Here is a 19,498-nt window from a genome sequence, read left to right on the forward strand (position 1 = left end):
CTTTTGTTATAAACCTTAGCTACTCTTAACTTTTCTTTTTCAATTTCCTGTAAGGCTCTTAATCTTTCTTCTGGAACATCATCAATTCTGTCCAGCATCAAATTATTATAGTCTACAACCAACAAATCATTTTGTCTGGCTACTCTAAGAGCTTGCAAATTAACTTCTACAGGTAACACTGCTTCCTGTCCATACACTAACTCATATGGTGTCACTTGAGTTGCTCCATGCTTAGATATCCGATGAGCCCATAAAGCCTCTGAAAGCACTTCATGCCACTTTCTTGGATGCTCCTTAATTTTCTTTTTTATAAGCTTAATTAAAGTTTTATTGCTAGACTCGGTCTGTCCGTTAGCTTGAGCATAATAAGGCGACGAATTTAACAATTTAATTCTAAAAGATTCGGCAAACTCATGAAATTGATGAGACATAAAAGAAGAACCTTGATCAGTAGTCAAAGTTTGAGGAATATCGAATCTGCAAATAATATGCTCCAAAACAAAATTAATCACTTCCTTATGGGTCATATTTCTTAAAGGAATTGCTTCAGTCCATTTGGTAAAATAATCTGTAGCTACTAGGACAAAGCGATAACCTTTAGATGAAGCAGGATATATTTGACCAATAAAATCTAAACCCCATCCTCTAAACGTCCATGGCTTAATAATGGGATGCATCATAGCTGCAGGTGCCAATTGGACATTTCCAAATTTCTGGCATTCTTCACACCCTTTATAATAGTGAAAACAGCCCCCTAACATCGTCGGCCAATAAAAACCTGCTCTTTTCAATAACCATTGCATCTTATGAGCCGACTGATGTGTTCCGCATAGCCCTTCATGTACTTCACCCATAGCTACTCTTGACTGATCAGGACCTAAGCACTTTAAAAGTAATCCATCTATCGTTCGGCGGTGCAACTTACTATCTAGCAAAGTATATTTTAAAGCTTGTCGCCGAATTTTTCTACCTCTTGTTTGCCCAGGATCCTTTAGCTGATTAATCAGAGGAGTTCTCCAATCACCTGGTTCTAAATTAGCTGCTGATTCGGTTATTTGTGACTCCTGCACCGAATCTTCTTTGCCATGTACTATTTATTGTTGGATTGAACAAGAACCTGCTGCATCCTTTAGCAAATTAATAGCCAACAGATCAGCATTACTATTAACATCATCTAGCATCGGTTTCTCTAATATGGAAAACTTTCCCCTACTGATTTGGTATCCGGATGCTTGCTGCGCTAAGAAATTAGCTCTAGAATTCTCTTCCCTAGGTATATGACTGATAGTGAAAGTATTCAGAGACTTAATTATATCTAAACATCGGTCTAAATAGCTTTAATAGTCCATCAAAACATTGAAATTCACCACCAATTTTCCGGACTACCAGAAGTGAATCTCCAAAAGCCTCTATATCCTTTACACCCATATCTACTAAATTTTGTAAACCAAACAACAAAGCTTCATATTCAGCTTGGTTATTTGTACAAGGATATTCCAAACGGACCGATGTTTCATAAACGACATTGTTTGGTGAAATTAAAACATTATCAATGCCTTGTCCCTCCCTACAAACCGATCCATGAAAATAAAACTTCCACGGGCACACACTAACATAATTAATATCTTCATCATCCTTAATCCTATGATCAACAATAAAATCAGCGATGACTTGACCTTTTGTAGCACGCAACGATTCATATGCCAAGTCATATTCTATTAGTGCATAAGCCCATTTTCCAATCCTACCACTAAGAATCGGCTGACGCAGCACATATTTAATCACGTCGGCTTGGCAAGCTACTACACATGTACTATAAAGTAAATATGGCCGAAATTTTGTACATGCATAATATAAAGATAAACATATTTTTTCAATAAACACGTACCGACTCTCAGCGTCAAGCAAGCGGCGGCTCAAGTATGCAATGATGTACTCCTTCCCGCTGTTCTCTTGTGCTAAAACTGCGCCGATCACCTTGTCTTGTGCGGCAATGTATAACCTGAACGACACACCAGACTTGGGTGCTCGAAGCACCGGAGGACTTGACAAATACTATTTTATATTATTAAAAGCCTCTCGCTATTCTGCCCCCAAGTGAATTCGGCTTCATGTTTTAACCGAAGTAAAGGAACAAACGATTCAATTTTTCCCGCAAGGTTAGATATGAATTGTCTCAAGTAATTAATTTTTCCTAATAATTTCTGCACATCCCTTTTACATGTGGGCTCCTCCAATTTTCTGATTGCCTCTACCTTCTTAGGATCAATCTCTATGCCATGCTCATGAATTATAAAACCTAAGAACTTACCAGCCGATACACCGAAAACACATTTGAGTGGATTCATTTTCAGCCCATACCAACGCATTCTTTCAAAAGCTAATCGCAAATCGGCTAAATGATGATCAAACCCATCCGATTTAACAACTACATCATCAATACATATTTCTAATACGATGCCTAGAGGATCATGAAAGATCAGATTCATAGCACGATGATATGTAGCTCCGGCATTCTTCAATCCAAAAGTCATAATAGTCCACTCAAATAAACCAACAAAACCAGGGCATCGAAAAGCAGTCTTAAACATATCTTCTTCGGCCATAAATATCTGATTATAACCAGCATTACCATCTAAAAAACTGATTACTTTATGTCCAAAAGCATCGTTAATCAACATGTCGGCTATAGGCATAGGATATTCATCTTTAGGGGTAGCCTTATTCAAATCCCTAAAATCAATACATACTCTAATCTTATTAGTATTTTCTTTTCAACAGGAACAATATTAGAAATCCATTCCGCATATCTACACGGCTGAATAAACCGAGCTTTTAACAATTGACCGATTTCATCTTTGATGCGGTCATATATACTAGGATTGAATCGCCTAAGGGGCTGTTTATGCGGCCTAAAACCAGATTTAATAGGCAATCTGTGTTCAACTAAGTCCCTACTCAAACCGGGCATCGCAGTATAATTCCAAGCAAAGCAATCAACAAATTCCCTAAGGAATGCACATACCTTTCCTCTCTGATCGGCCCCCATATTAGCATTAATAAATGTAGGTCTAGGGACACTTCCATCACCAATATCAACTTCCTCAAGTGGGTCAGCCAATGAGAATCCTTGTCCAAGCTTCTCCATGTCATCGAAATCCTCAGTAGCTTCATGCATATCGTTCTTTCCTGAACGATACTCCTCAACACGCCTTTGCATCCATTTAACACTATCTTCCTTATTCATTGTTCACAAGGATAAGTCATTAAGCCGAGCTACACTAGCCGGCTGTGCATGTACAGGAACAAAACCATCTCTGCCAATACTAATATAATCATAATCTGATAAATCTCTACCCGTCAAGCATGACATCTCACAGTGTTGCCAATCAACCGGAGCCTCAGCCAAAGCAATGCAGGCCGAATTATCCGCCTCAACCACTTCAACATCATCATCAACCCACTGAATCAAACATTGCTGTAGAGTAGAAGGGATGCAACAATTTGCATGGATCCAATCGCGCCCCAAAAGAATATTATATCGGCCTTTGACATCAACAACAAAGAAAGCAGTCGGCAATGTTTTGCTACCAACCGTGAGCTCCATAGAAATAACACCCTTAGCTTCAGACAAGTATCCTGAAAACCCACTAAGTCCCATATTGGTTTTCATCAGTTCTTCCTCTTTTCGGCCCAACTTAGAAAAACCCGAAAAAGGCATGATATTAACACCGGCACCGCCGTCAACAAGCATGCGACCAATAGGTTTACCATCAATGTGACCCTTGATAAACAAAGGCTTTAGGTGTTGTCCATGCTTCTTTGGTTTCTCAAATATAACACTTTTTGGGCCAAGAACAAGTTCTGCAACTTCGGCCTCTTCAGCCTTAGGCGCACGAAATTCAGCAGGCAGCTCAAATACCATATCAATGTCCATATCCGCAGGCATATCCTGTTTATCCTTAGAGTTTCCATCCATAACCATGTCATTAGCACTATTGCATTCCTCCCTTGCGATGCGCTTCTCTTTCCAAGTCATATTCGAGGGCACCATTGGTTTATCTTTATTGAACCACTCGTCGCGCTTCTTCTCAGCTAGTTCCTCTCTAATTTCCAATGCCCGCAGCCGCTGCACCCTTCTTTTCTGAGTATGTATGAGCCCTGTCGGGCACCATCGAAGCTTCGGTTTAGTTCCTGGTGCCACTGACCTAATTCTGCTGCCCCCCGAGTTCCTTGGTCTGTACTGATGTGCTGCTGCTTGGGGAGCAAACATTCTGTCTTTGGCTAAAACAATTATGTATTGATCAGTTGTGCTAGTGGTCCCATCTTTCTGCATATTGGGCCCCAAATCAGCATGTGAGTTGCTTTCTTTTGCTGGAATTTCCTCTTGCTGCGATGTATAATGCCCCTGCTGCTGCAATGCACCATTACTAATCATTTCTGAACCTGGAACTCTTTTCTGAACTGAACCAAATTTGAAACCTCTAATCATGATTGTTTCTGGATCAGGGGCAACACCTGCAGCTGATTTGAGCTTACCATTATCAACATTATGAGCAGCACGCAACCCAGGTTGGTTCGTAATAGCACAACCAGACTTAAATACATCATGTACAACTGATTTTTTTACATCACCCTTAGATCTGACCGGTACCCATGCAAACTTTTGGCCACCTATGTGAACCTTGCCATCCGCATTGTGTCTAGGCAATCTGCTCTACGCAAATCTTTTGCTGGATGAGCTATCTTCAGCCCCTTTGTGTGAACCATCTTTACCTCGAACCATAACAACATCACGTGATCTTGCTTCATGATTAAATCGAGCCCTTTTCTCGTGCATGTTTGGTCTGAACATAGGCCTAGGCGGGATCCATCCTGGTTGAAAATATCCTGCTGGCCCTATAGGATATGGCGCCCAAGGATTAGAACCCCATGGAGGAATTTGCGGATACATAGGAGGTGCACAACCCCAATATGTTGGCTCTATTGCGAAATATGGCTGCTGGTCATATGAATTTTTCTGCCATTGCTCATGACCGGCAGGTCCAGAAGGAGATCTAGGACGCTTATTACCTCCAAGCCGGTTAAACACATTGGTGGCCTTAAGTGAAGTGTATTTCTCCAACAACATGTTAACTGTCGGCTTTGGTCTCGAAGCTTGTCTCCTTCTTCCATTGACTTTCCACACTCCTACTTCTGGATTTTTTGGTTTGATCATCCTTGGAGGAACATTATCATCAACAACATTTTTCTCTCTTGCGGATTCGGTCTGATCCGATCGAATAAGAATTTTCTTATTCTCAAACTCAACCACATTGATAGGAAAAGGATCACTATCGAGCTTCATCTTAGTACCTTCTGTAAAAATCAATCGTCCGTCATTAATGGCCGATTGCACCTGTCGACGAAACACATTACAATCGTTAGTAGCATAAGAAAAAGAGTTATGCCATTTACAATAAGCTCTTCTACCCAGTTCTTCTTGAGATGGAATCACATGCCCTTCTTTTATTCTAATTAACTTCCCTTGCAACAACATGTCAAAAATCGTGTCACACTTACTAACATCAAAAGTATATTTGATTTCCTCTCTTTTAGCTGGTGTGGGTTTCAGGGCAGCACATGCGAAAGGTTTTGACTTAGGTGCTCGAACCCATTCGGCCATACATATATCAACATCATCTTCACTAGTTGAATCACTATCATGTTCTACGACATTAACCGTAGGTTTTTCCTTGTCTTTGCTCTTATTATCTCTAAACCGGCAGTATGGTTTAACTTCTTTAGCACGGTTTTCCTGCGCCCAAGCCTTTTGCAAAACTTGGTTAACATCTGAAAATTCTTGCCCTTCCAATTTATCTCTAATATGAGCAAGCAAACCCAAAAAAGCAAGATCAACTAAATCTTTTTCGGCTATGGTCAAACTGAAGCATCGGTTTTTGACATCTCTAAATCTTTTAATATAATCATAAACAGATTCATTGTGCTTTTGCTTAACCATTGTCAAATCTGAAAGTCTAAGTTCAGTTTCACTACCATAAAAGTACTCATGAAATTTCTGCTCCAGTTGGGCCCATGTTGCAATGGAGTTAGGAGCAAGCGATGTAAACCAAGTAAATGCAGTACCAAATAAAGACAAAGGAAATAATTTCACTCTAAAAATATATTATGTACCAACTTCACTGCATTGTGCTAAAAATTGTCCTAAATGCTCAAAGGTTGATCTACCATCTTCTCCTGTGAACTTAACAAATCTGGAATTCTAAACCCACGAGGAGGTGTTGTGTCGAAATATTCAGGGTAGGGTTTTTTATATGCATGTGCTCTACCTTTAGGTTCCAAGACAAATTCCCTAAGTATATTAGCAAGTTGATCCTTAAAATTTTCAGCAGGCTGTGGAGAACTAGCTTGTGGCATAGATGCACCATAGGTACGTGGCGGTAACTCTGACAAAGAAGTTTGAGCATGATACATTTGCTGCGGAGAACCATTAAAACACGCATCTAGCACCGGCCCGTAAGGAACCCTGGTACCAATTGGTGGCAAGGGTGGTGTGCTATATGCTATTGTTTGTTAGTAGGGTTGTTGCAGATTGGAATTAAAGCCAACACTTCGGTTATTGCTACTGAAATTTTGTGGAACCGAAGTCAGAGTAGGAGTAGCAGCAGTATATACAAAATTATTGGCCGAATTGCCAATGTAATTCTGCCCACTTTGGTTATTGCTTAACAGGATGTGGGGCTGCATAACATTGGGTACTGCAACAGGTGTATGCATAGGGTTAGGTAAATTAGTGAACCTACTATTTTCTGGACGCACCGGTTGTTTCTCATAACGTTCATCATTGGCCTGTAATACCATTGTATGAATTTGACGAGGCAAGCTGATCTGAATGTCCTTATTAAATCGCTCTCTGAACTCATCAAATTTGTTAGCTACAGATTCAGTAATTGTGCATGCCATATCTATCATTTTTTTGCCGTATTTACTAGCTACAGATGCATCAATTAAATGTGCAATCTCTTCTGTACAAGCAGTTTTACTTACCCCAGCAGGATGGCTTGGTGTAGCTACCTTCTGGATGACGCCGTTTCTTGTCCTTTGGAAGTCCGCCAACTTCTGCTTCAGCTTTTCCACCCTCTCTTCCTCAAGCTCCTATTCAAGTTTCTGCCAATCCTCAGGCAGATCCTCAAGTGTGACAGTGATGATGTTGTCGGGGTTGAGATCACTCCCGTCCTTGGGGTCGGTGCTCATTGTGTTCCTCTTCTTCTTCCCCAGTGGAGTCGCCAATTGTGTTGTTGCGCGAAATTGATCCACACAACACCACAGAATCCTCACTTTCGTGGAGGTAAACCGACCGTTTTTCAATGCAAAACGGCAAAGATCAGCCAAACCCTAGGGTTGCTACGGCTGGGCAGAAGCTACGAGCTAGCTGCTGGAAAGAAAAGAACGTAGGAGAAAAAGTAACGTAAGGTTGCAAAATGATCGATTGGTTGTTTTTCCAATCGGCCAAGTACCCCATATATATAAGGGCACGCCCTGGTCTTTGGCTGAATCGGAGTAGGACTCCTTTTGCATGTACAGAAGGTAATCCCTGTTTTGCTTCCTCTGCAAGCAGGTCAAATATAATATTCCTAATCCCTAATTAGCCCGCCCAGCACCCAAAACACATGGGACAGCAGCCCAGCCCTACACTAGTACGTACTAGCCTATATTTGGGCTTGCTGCAGCCAAACAACTACCTCATGCAGAACCTTTTCTATCTCAAATATTCTCCAGACCAGATTTCTTCCTTGCCCCTCTGCTGTCTAAGCAAGAACTCCATCATGGAAGTATTACCGTATTTATCCTCTGCATTGAACATATTTCTTATCTGCACTTTTAGCTGAACTCCGATTCCAACAGCTATCAAATTTGTAAAACTGGCAAGCCAAATTTCATCATTGACATTCCCACTGGTCAGGTTTGACCTGGCTGGCCGTGTTGACCTGCTGACGTGGTGATGATGTCATGCTGACATCATAAAACCTTTCTGGATTTTAAATAAATCAGAAATGATTTATTATTTTCAGAAATTTCCTAAAACTTCTAAAAATCATAGAAAATAAACCGTGATTCCAAATGAAATAATTTATATATGAAAAATTATCAGAAAAAATCCAATTTATCCATTTGTCCTATTTTCATCCATGTGAGAATAAGTTTTGGCTACTGTTTAGGACAAATCAAATGAATGACATTTAAATAACCACATGTGGAGTTTGAATTTGAACCTAGGGTTCAAACCAACTTCATTTAACTTGTTGCCAGTTGCATTAGCTCAAAGACACTCATTTTGCCATGTCATGATCATGCATCATATTGTGCATTGCATTGATTGTGTTTCCTTCTCTGTTGCCGGTGGTTGTTCCCTCTCGATAGATGTATTCTGACGATGAGTTCGATGACACCGATGAAGAGCTATTACTATCTTCAGAAGTGCCAGGCAAGCAAAACCCCCTTGTTCATTCTGGTACAATCCCACTCTCTTGCTCCTCCTCTCTTTTACTGCATTAGGACAACAACGATTCAACTGTTACATGCTGCGGTAGTTGAACCCCTTTCCTCTGCATGACTTGTCTTTGTCACAGTAAATAGTTGAAACCCACTAGCATGAGTAGGAGTTGTTTGAGCCATGATGTGCCTACTCATACATGCTTGTTTGTTATGCCCGCTATTGCATAGAGTTGTGTCAGGTCTGATTCATCCGGGATGGATCGGGACGGTGTTGAACATGTCCTTCTGTTCAGAGCTAAGTGTGTGAACACGATTTGGTAAAGGTAGCGATGAGAGGCAATGTAGGAGTACATGGTGGGTTGTCTCATTGAAACCGTCCTCAGGAACTGAGTTCTGTGTCTGTGATCCAAGACAGTTGCTACCACACATTGGGTTCCGGTAACTCGACCCCTCTCGACTTATTAATCGCATTGATGTTTGTCCAGGAGTTGCAACTAGTTTCTGGTGTTTGTAGGTTGTGTTAGTAGTCTACCAAGTGGCACCCGGTACTGGTGGGCTTGGGACAGACTAGGCACCGTGGCCGAGTGTACCAAGCATCGCCCGTTTGGTGGGCTTGGAAACCCTGTGCACATCATTTGGGGCCGTGAGTGACACCCCGGCCGGATCTCCTTGCGGATGGAACTTGAATAGGCAATAAACCTAGACTAGGGTCTTGCGTGGTTAGTCAGGTCGTGGCCGACACCCTCGCCAGGCTTCCGCTTGAAGGTTGCCGAGCTACATGACGTGTACATGGCGGTAAGTGGCAAGAGTGTGTGTGAAGAAGTACACCCCTGCAGGTTTAACATGGTCTATTAGAATAGTCGCGGCCGCGGTAAAGGACTACTTGGTTGCTTGTACAGTTCAGAGACAAGTGACAGTGGATACTCTAAAATGTGCAAGATAAGCGTGAGTGCTATGGATGGCCTTCTCGTAGGGAGGCGGGAGCGGATCCATAGTGGTGTATTGATATGGTGCATATGTGAACTCGTGTGCGCTACCTCAAAAGAGTTACTAGCAGTCGTAGTACAGGATAACCACCGAGTCAAAGCTGGCTTGTTGCAGTTAAACTCCACCACCTCTTTGTTGATACTGATGCATATGTAGCTAGATCTGATGTAAGTCTTGTTGGGTACATTTGTACTCATGTTTGCTTAATTTATGTTTTACAGAGAGACTTCAGTCTCACTAGTAGTTCCGCGTGGACTTTGATGTTTATCTTGTTACCTCAGTTACGATCTTGTACCCTTGGGAGGGTCTTGTAGATAGTCACGCTTCTCAGCCTTTTTCATTTGTAGTTGTCTGTACTCAGACATGTTATGCTCCCGTTGCTTGTATGCTCTGTAACTTGGGTCATGTGACCCATGATTGTATTCCTTACTAGGTATGACTCTTCGGAGCCTCTTGAATAAATTCTCTGAGTCATAGAGTTTTGTTGTGATGCCATGTTGTATTTGCACATATCGAGCATATTGTGTGTATGTTATTGAAATGCTTGGTATGTGTGGGACCCGACAATCTAGTTGTTTATTCTTGGTAGCCTCTCTTATGGGAAAATGTCTCCTAGTGCTTCCACTGAGCCATGTTAGCTTGCTACTGCTCCGGAACACTTAGGCTGGCCGGCATGTGTCCTTCGTTCTTGTGTCTGTCCCTTTGGGGAAATGTCATGGGTTGTTCCTTTAAGTCCTTGTAGCTTGCTACGACTTGGGTTCATACGTTGATGATTGACACGTTCGTTTCTGGGTCATGTGTGCATGTCCCTGTAAGATAGCGCCACCTTGGGTTTACGACTAGTCATGTCGGCCCGGGTTCTCTGTCATAAGGATGCCAGCGACACTATCATATACGTGAGCCAAAAGGCGCAAACGGTCCCGAGCCAGGTAAGGTGGCACCCGTGGGAATATCGTGCATGAGGCCGCAAAGTGATATGATGTGTTACAAGCTAGATCGGTGTGACTTCGGATCGGGGTCCTAACAGCTTTGGCATCAGAGCTTGACTGCCTGTAGGATTACCAACCCAAAAAGGTTGAAGTTGAGTCTAGAAATTCTTTAGTTACATAAGGAAATTGATTGTGGAAGGGAATGTAAGGCTCTTTTTACTTCTTTACCTTATGCCTTCTGATCTGAGTCAACCTCTTCTATTCTACGGGGATTAAGAACTAGGCTTCTCATTTTTCTATCAGGATCACGTGTTACTAATCCGTAGACTTATATGATTGATGGATTTAAGCCTCAGTTCAGTTCCTACTACTTTCGTGTATCATCAGTTGGTATCGAAACCTTGATATTGTGATGTCGAGTGGGTATGCCACCATTTTGCACAATATCTCAAGATCTTTTTAGCATTTACAACCGTTATGTTGTTCGAGTCATCCCAGGTTTTTAAATCGTCTGATGCATTTGCAAATCCCTTCTTTCCATTCTTGATGTTCCTTTGGGCTAGATTAACCACACTAACCAGCGTGTTGAGGTATTCTATTGCCTCAGTATATATGTTGGAGATATTATTATGACCTAGATGTCTTGGAGAACCACCTAGTAATCCATCCATGTTTTGTCTTCACAGTGTTATGATTCTGGCCGTCATTCTCGAAAGCATCTCGTGATGCCATTTAGTTAGTAGGCATTCTATTTCTGGGTTTTTGAACCCGAGATTCACTCTACTCATTCATGTTGATAGTGTTTCCTAGTTCCTTTAGGGTGATTAGTAACCTTTGCGATAGTCCTCGAGGTCCGTGGTATATCGTTCTTCCAATATCATGAACCATCCTTGGCAGAGGTTCTTTTGAACCGAAAGATCACAACCAGAGTGCTCTTGATGAGTTCTCGATTCTATGTTGTGACTCTGCCAGTTCTACCTTTCTGCATGGGTTATCCGGAAGAAATATGTTGAACTCGTTCGACATGCTAATCTATGCATCCACAACTAAGAAAATCATATGCTCCTTTGAGTTGTCCCTCTTTAATTGTATTTCGGCCTTCACCTATCAGTTGATAGTCAAGAGCATGTGTGCATTCATGTTCATCGATGCCTTTTACTCTTGTGGTCCATCAAGCCATTCTACTCTGGAATGACTAGGAGAAACAAACTCTAGTACCTTATCCATTTCTAGGATTGGGTCGAAGCAGTTGTATTCCGCAGATCAAAATGTCACTCCAGCTTTTGTTCTGTTCTACCTCAGAGTATCACCCTCTTTCATAACAAGAGTATCGTGAGAATTGCACACCCTCTTATGAATTCTTGATGAAGTGATGCTTCTCTCCATCATTCTTCATTCCTCGGTATCTGTGTTCGTTACAACCAGAATGCCGACAAGTGAACTGCGATGTGTGAAATCAATACTCCTAGCAACTCGGTTGCATGGTAGTTAATGGACAATAACCTCATCCTTAGCGTGTTGATTATTGAATCATCACCCTAAGGTTGATCGTGCTACCTAGTCTATATTTATGGTGCACTCTTCGATCAATGAGTTAGGACTACGGCAATCCCTTGCTTATTTGATCATCTCGTCTTGCCTCGGAATCAAGATTGTTCTCGAACTTAATAACATATCGGTGATTCGTGATTTTCTGATTATGTTCTCGGAAGTATCACCAGGTTGTCCCCTGACTGTTATGATGAGCTCGTGATTAAGTTGGTTTCTTGAAACCACCCCTTCTCCAAGAATTTGTGTTGGATACCCTTGAGCTGGTTAGTTAAGCTAAACAACAATTTGGAGAGTTGGAGCTTTGCCTAACTTAGTTCATTCCAAAGGGTTATCCCTGTGTGATTGTATGTGTGTTGAAGAAAGATGATATCTTCATCGATTGGTCTTCGTGATCATTTGTTGGATGTATTGTCTTATCAAAACTTTGATTTGAGTGTGGGCTATCATCAAATCAAATTCAGCACCAACAATGTTTGTAATGTTGTCTTACTTGTGGTTGATCCCTCGAGCATACACCATTACATCTTTTGGTCTGACCAATATCACCTTGTCGACATAATGGTGGAATTCCAGTGATATGGAAATTCCGATGAGTTGTTGTTGAGCCCATCAGCAGTATTTTATCTCCTCCATAATTCATGATGAACATCAGGCTAGTGTTGAAAACTTGTGTAAGCATTTTATTTGTGTCCCGTTCATGAAGGATATGCTTGGATGAAAGGAGTGACTTCCTCTAATTCATGTGCACTTGGTGTAAGTTGCCATCGTGGATCCGAGAAAGATTGTTTTTGCTTCCTTTGGAATCGTCCCAAGTCAGTCATGCATGTGCAAAGTATACTATGATTTGGTAGATTAATTACCTCCACTCCACATGTATTCTATAGCACACCAAGCAATTGATTGACTTGTTCAAGGAGAAGAAGTTCCCTCATAAGAGCTAATCATATGACTTATGCAAGGACTTCATTATCCGCAATGATGGTTTCCCAACCTGAACTCGGTAGTATTTTGTTGTAAGACTTCTACGTGGCCATGCTTGTCTTGGACAACATGTTCACTTGTATGTAGCAGAACCGGCTCATGTTTTGAAGCTTACTATCGTAGTTCGTTTCCCGAGAATCTTGCAACGTCATCTCATCGATTTGTGTTGCAACCTTTCACTTTCAGACCTACTGAGTCTAGAGTATCATGTGATCAACCAAATCTGAATCTCAGGCAGATATAATGGTTGGAACGTTTTCCAAAAATTATAATATTGGTCCTATAAACCGATAAAGTGGATGTTGTGGCTACCCCATCTAGCCAGAAGGCCAATTATTGTAGTATCTTGATTCAACAATTTAGCCACCTTCCCATGATGATGTCATATGACTTATTCTAGAAGTTGTTCCTTATGGATTTTGTGCTTCCGAAGTCCAACATGTACTTGATGGCCATGTTCATGCTTTTAAGCATGATCGTGATATCTAGTACATCAAGGAGAACATTAGAAGCGGAGTGCTAAATGTCTCTCGGTCGATCATCCAGGTTCTGTTCCTTAGCATTGCTAAGGACAAATCTCAGAAAGTGTTGTCTTCCTTTGCATCTGCATCGCCCATCACTATTTATCATGGTAGTATGATGTGTTGCCAGGATCCTCGCTGCGGATGCTGGTAAGACGTTGATGAATATGGAAATGCTCAAGTTCTTGAGAGCACGCTCAGTCATTGGGTTATATCCTCGGTAACAATACGAATGTGCCTTCCATTGCCGAGTTGTCTCAGAACCCTAGCTCCCTCTTTAAATTGATTATGCCATTTCTTAAAACTCCTTTAAACAATCGTTTGTGAATTGCCTTAGGCTGGTATGAAGAGTTTCAGTGGTCTCTATATCAAAAGTAATTGTTTTTGCCACTTAAGGGAATAATCCTACGAGTCACCTTGCCTAAGGTGTCGTTATGGAATCATGGCAGATAACTCCTCGTTATCTTGAAACCACGCACCATCTTCTTCAGCGTGGAATTTTGCCTACCCATTCGAACCTTCGTCATTCTTCCATCCATCTCTATGTGTGTTTGGTGTTTCAACTCGAGGGATGTTACTATGTCTCCTTCCGTGAGTTGGCCGTGAGTTGCCCAATCTTCGAGAAGATCGATTCCTATAGAGCTCTTTCCTTCTCGTTGACGTGTTGGTTAAAGATCTCTAAAGCAAAGATGTCAAGATCTAGTTATGATGCAAGGAATCAACGTTCCTACAAAGTGCAATCTGGATCGTGAAGATTGAGTTGGCTTTGTGTCCCCTCTGTCTTCTTACCTCACGTTTTGAATCTCGGGACGAGATTCTTGTTTAGTGGGGGTGAGTTGTCACAGCCCTAGCTTCGTCCTTGCCCGACTCTGCATAAGCATCCATGCATCATGTTTAAATTTTTAAATCTTGAAATGGGGATGACCAAACCCCCGCATCAGATGAATTCAATTTGGTTCAAATTCAAATATTTTTCAATGAACCCAAAATGCCCTTCAAAAATGTTCATTATTTTTGGAAAAAGGTTAAAACCTTAACCAGAGGACATGCACATTTTTCCAAGGCATTTATGTTCATTTGAGAGGGGACAGAGGTCATCATGGAGCCCCTGGCGCGTCATGGACAACACCTTTTGCAGGCGAAGACCAGCTTTCATCAGGGGAAGCACCGGCGCCTGTCCCCTCTCAAATGTCGCCCTGTGGTAGCCCTTTCCCACTCATATTTTCGAGGAAGAGGCCCAAGGCATCCATTTAAGGGGCAGTGCGGCCACCGTGGGATCGGTTCATCGTCTCCTGCTCAAGCTCTAGCGCCATTGCTAGCCCCACCGAGCTCCAGCTCACCTTGTAGCTCCAAGAGCATCGTCCACAAGCAATACAACCAAGCAAGAGTAGGGTATTACACCGCAAGCTGGCCCGAACCTGGATAGCTCGTCGTGTCCTCGCCATGCCTAGCTTGTAGCCTCGTAGACACAAAGTCGAGCCCCTAGAGCTCGAACCAGGGTTTTTGGAGGATTTCCCGTGGCTCAGAATCAATCCCCCGACAGTGGTTGCCCCTCCTTCCCCTTCTAACCTATATATACTTGAGGTATTGGCCCTATTGTCTACACAAGTTTTGGAGCCTCCTCTAGCTCATCTAGTTCTAGTTCTAGTTGGTCCTAATTGACTAATTAGAGCTAGACTTACTTCCTCTAATCCTCATAATTAGAAGCCCAGTGTGATTCTAATCTCCCCCCTTTGATTCTTCGGCGACGATTAGTTCTGGACGGCGAAGCGCTGCCGGATTGTGAGGACTGTATGCTTGCAACCAAGTAGAGAGGTTGTGCTTTCGGTTTTCCGTTCGCGGGGTCATTCAAGGGTGGTTCGCGAGATCGTCATCAACGGTTTGAGGGACTCCAAGTATGATCTACACCGACTCGTCTACTTTTGCTACACTCTGAAGTCGGTAATGATCGTTGATCCAAACCCTATATGCATCTTCGTATTGTTCCTGGATGATCGTAGGGCGAACCTTTTGTTTTTTATACGTTTCCCAACACATACTTGAGTGGTGTTTTAGCGTCGTGACCCCTGGCTTTGACTTTAGGAGTATTGTCCTACCACCTCGTGCATCACATGAGTTCCCAAAGAAAATTGTATGAAAATAAACCGTTAGTGATATCATGGCAAATGCACCAAAAATGTAGATAGGGGTGAGATAATACCTGCTGAGATTCCTCGCCTCTACTGTAACCATTTTTCATCGTACTGGTTTATCTCTGGCAAACGAGTCTCCTTGGGCATCGAGATCCCTCACCTGGAGAGATACGGTTGAGATCCCTCGCCTTGATTGTATGAGCCATGTCCTGTGTACGCGATTGGGTCCGGTAAACGAGTCTCCTCAAGCATCGAATCCAAGTCAAAGCCTGCGCCCTATTCCTGGGATGTCGACCCTTGACCCGACGCTACTGAAGGAGAACGACGTAGTAGTCAAGATGGGTCATGTTGTGGCAATGGCGTTGTCATACTCGGACCCTCCCACACTGTCCCACATTGGCTCATATGCGCCTCACTCAGTCTAGGTGACAGAGCTGCACTCCGTGTTGATGACCGCACTTCCGGCATGTTGTATGCTCCAGTGAAAATGTCGTTGCCTCTACCGCAACCTAATCTTTTGGCGCCACTCTTGACCATGTCTTGAATACGCTCGAAGGTTGACTTTCTGTTAGCTGGCATGCCTCGCATCCGCATGGGGTTGTTATGAACTGATCAACCTGAACGAAATGGGGTTGTTATGTGGTTGAACTAATTTTGAAATGATGAACCCGAATAATTGAATTGTGATTACTGCGTAGTCACGATAGTAAGACGATGACTGCCAATCCGTCCCTGCAACTACTCCTCTCATCTGAGATGTGTCTGGCCTCGAAGCTGGTTGACCGGTTAGGCGAGTACGTGTGGTGATGCAATACCATTGCTTGTACGATCTGCGTATGAAGTAATTTCATCAACTTGTCTATCCATAAATAAAAATTTACCTAGGTTGATGCACTAATTATTAGCGCTTCATTTTTCCACTCGTCTATCCATTGAATGTTGTGGGCACTCCAGTCATGCCACTATTGCTAAGCCTGAAAATTATGTAGTGTGAGTTTTTTTATATTAAGAAGACTTCAAGATTACAAAGGCGTTAATTGTTTAGGAAGTTCACAGCTTACTTATGAGTTCGTCGTCAACACATCTTGATAAAGGTGGTGGAATATTCTAATAGAGACCGAACTATCTCATGACATTCTTGGTTATACGGCTCAACAAACCACAGGTACAGTAAGTTGCAGCGAGTCAGCCATAAGCCACTATCTCTCACACACTCGGTTGAGATGCGTTGTGCACCAAAGACAATCTGAACGTCATGCTCAGTCCATGGGTTTCATCCAAAAGTTCAAACTGTTGGTGGTATTCGGGGTAACAACCTTTCACAATGTTTGTAGACCATTGTTTTCGTGCATGTTGGTGGTATTCGGGGTAACAACCTTTCACAATGTTTGTAGACCATTGTTTTCGTGCATGTGTCCACTGGCTTGCCATAGTTAAAGGGCTGTGAAATGTAACACCGCAACTGTACAGGTCATCAAACATGGAGGTATTCCCAAGACCGCGGCAGGGTCCACCACCACGGCTCCGCTCCATTGCAACTCGCCACCAGTCGGGAAATCCTGTTATTCCCGAGCTGGCGCCTGCGCCCTGCCACGGTGGTAGATCTGGCAATACCACACGCAGATATCCCTTCTGCCAATTCCACTGGGTAGGTGGTCTTTTTGCCAAAATTCCCATTTAATGATCACGCAAGCATTCATCGTAGTTAATGTTAATGCAGATTAAAGCTTGACTAGTTTTGCAAACTATAAAATACATTCCTCCACGAAGATGCCATAGACGACAGCATCTCGTTGGTGACCGAAACCGAAGCAACTGATTATCTGGAGATGTATCGGAACGGCAGCGATCCAGTAGATCATGGCGCATCCCGCTACTACGGCCGAATCGAATGAAACCGGGTAGCCAAGCATGCCACATAAGCAGTGATTTGTGGAACAGACTTGTCACTTGTCAGATCTCCAAAAAAATATTAAAAAGGGTAAAAACCAGTAGTATTTCAGTTAAATGGGTTTAAATGGGGGAATTTCTCTTAAATGGGGTAAAACATGTCACAAATGTGTAACTGGGGGGTAAAAAATGGAACTGACTCTTAAAAACATAATCCTCTATAATCTATACTGTCTTTGTAGGGAAAACGGATGGTACTTCTATTTAAAAACATATTTTTCCCGGCGTCTACAGTTCTACGATGCAGCATTGAGCATTTGAATTATAAAACCTTTGATATAGCCATTGTATCCTTCTTCAAGCACCCCACTGGGCTATATTTAGATCTTACCTTGATCTAGAAAGAAACAGCAATAATGTTAGGCATCAGTTAGACAAAATCATTACTTTGGGCCTACGATTGTTATGTTACCTTGTCAATCTTTCTGGGGGAAGTATCCATTGCTCCACAACTTTAGAGAACAAACTCAGCAGTGTGTTATCCACCATATTTAGCGATTGAATTGTTTCACACCAAAGACGTGCATATACACGTTTAAAGCTCATGTTATCTTCTCTCTCAAGGCATCTGGTGTGAGCAAGCTCAAATGGGTCATTCAGATTAAAAAAGTGCAATGCTAGTATAGGTACTTGGAGAAACAGACACTCAATGCTAGTAACATATTTAGAACAGTGATACAAGTAACATATGAGATCCACTGCTTCAGACGCCTATACCTAGATAGGAGTGCAGACAACATAGAGAAGTACAAGATGGCGAAGAAGGCCGCAAAGCGAGCTGTTGGTGAAGCAAGGGGTCGGGCATATGAGGACCTCTACCAACGGTTAGGCACGAAGGAAGGTGAAAGGGACATCTATAAGATGGCTAAGATCCGGGAGAGGAAGACGAGGGATATTGGCCAAGTCAAATGCATCAAGGACGGAGCAGGCCAACTCTTGGTGAAGGACGAAGAGATTAAGCATAGATGGCGGGAGTACTTCGACAAGCTGTTCAATGGGGAGAATGAGAGTTCTACCATTGAACTGGACGACTCCTTTGATGAGACCAGCATGCGTTTTGTGCGGCGCATCCAGGAGTCTGAGGTGAAGGAGGCTTTAAAAAGGATGAAAGGAGGCAAGGCGATGGGCCCTGATTGTATCCCCATTGAGGTGTGGAAAGGTCTCGGGGACATAGCGATAGTATGGCTAACCAAGCTTTTCAACCTCATTTTTCGGGCAAACAAGATGCCAGAAGAATGGAGACGGAGTATATTAGTACCAATCTTCAAGAACAAGGGGGATGTTCAGAGTTGTACTAATTACCGTGGAATTAAGCTGATGAGCCATACAATGAAGCTATGGGAGAGAGTCATTGAGCACCGCTTAAGAAGAATGACAAGCGTGACCAAAAATCAGTTTGGTTTCATGCCTGGGAGGTCGACCATGGAAGCCATTTTCTTGGTACGACAACTTATGGAGAGATATAGGGAGCAAAAGAAGGACTTGCATATGGTGTTCATTGACTTGGAGAAGGCCTATGATAAGATACCGCAGAATGTCATGTGGTGGGCCTTGCAGAAACACAAAGTCCCAGCAAAGTACATTACCCTCATCAAGGACATGTACAATAATGTTGTGACAAGTGTTCGAACAAGTGATGTCGACACCGATGACTTCCCGATTAAGATAGGACTACATCAGGGGTCAGCTTTGAGCCCTTATCTTTTTGCATTGGTGATGGATGAGGTCACAAGGGGTATACAAGGAGATATCCCATGGTGTATGCTCTTTGCGGATGATGTGGTGCTAGTTGACGATAGTCGGACGGAGGTAAATAGGAAGTTAGAGTTATGGAGACAAACCTTGGAATCGAAAGGGTTTAGGCTTAGTAGAACTAAAACCGAGTACATGATGTGCGGTTTCAGTACTACTAGGTGTGAGGAGGAGGAGGTTAGCCTTGATGGCCAGGTGG

The 19,498-nt window shown here is 42.6% G+C and overlaps 1 protein-coding gene across 1 annotated transcript in view; it reads right to left on the reverse strand.

Moving 5' to 3' along the window:
- Positions 1-17,605: 17,605 nt before the first annotated feature.
- LOC123045037 (pentatricopeptide repeat-containing protein At2g41720) overlaps positions 17,606-19,498 on the reverse strand; it is a 74,702-nt gene continuing 72,809 nt past the window's right edge. Inside the window, exons 10-11 of the mRNA XM_044467946.1 lie at positions 17,960-18,115; positions 17,606-17,884 (exon numbers count right to left, since the gene is read on the reverse strand). Of these exons, the coding sequence (XP_044323881.1) occupies positions 18,090-18,115 (26 nt within the window). The 3' untranslated portion in view covers positions 17,606-17,884; positions 17,960-18,089. The remainder of the gene's footprint in view (positions 17,885-17,959; positions 18,116-19,498) is intronic.

Source organism: Triticum aestivum, chromosome 2B (assembly GCF_018294505.1).
Source record: "Triticum aestivum cultivar Chinese Spring chromosome 2B, IWGSC CS RefSeq v2.1, whole genome shotgun sequence".
NCBI classification, from domain to species: domain Eukaryota; kingdom Viridiplantae; phylum Streptophyta; class Magnoliopsida; order Poales; family Poaceae; genus Triticum; species Triticum aestivum.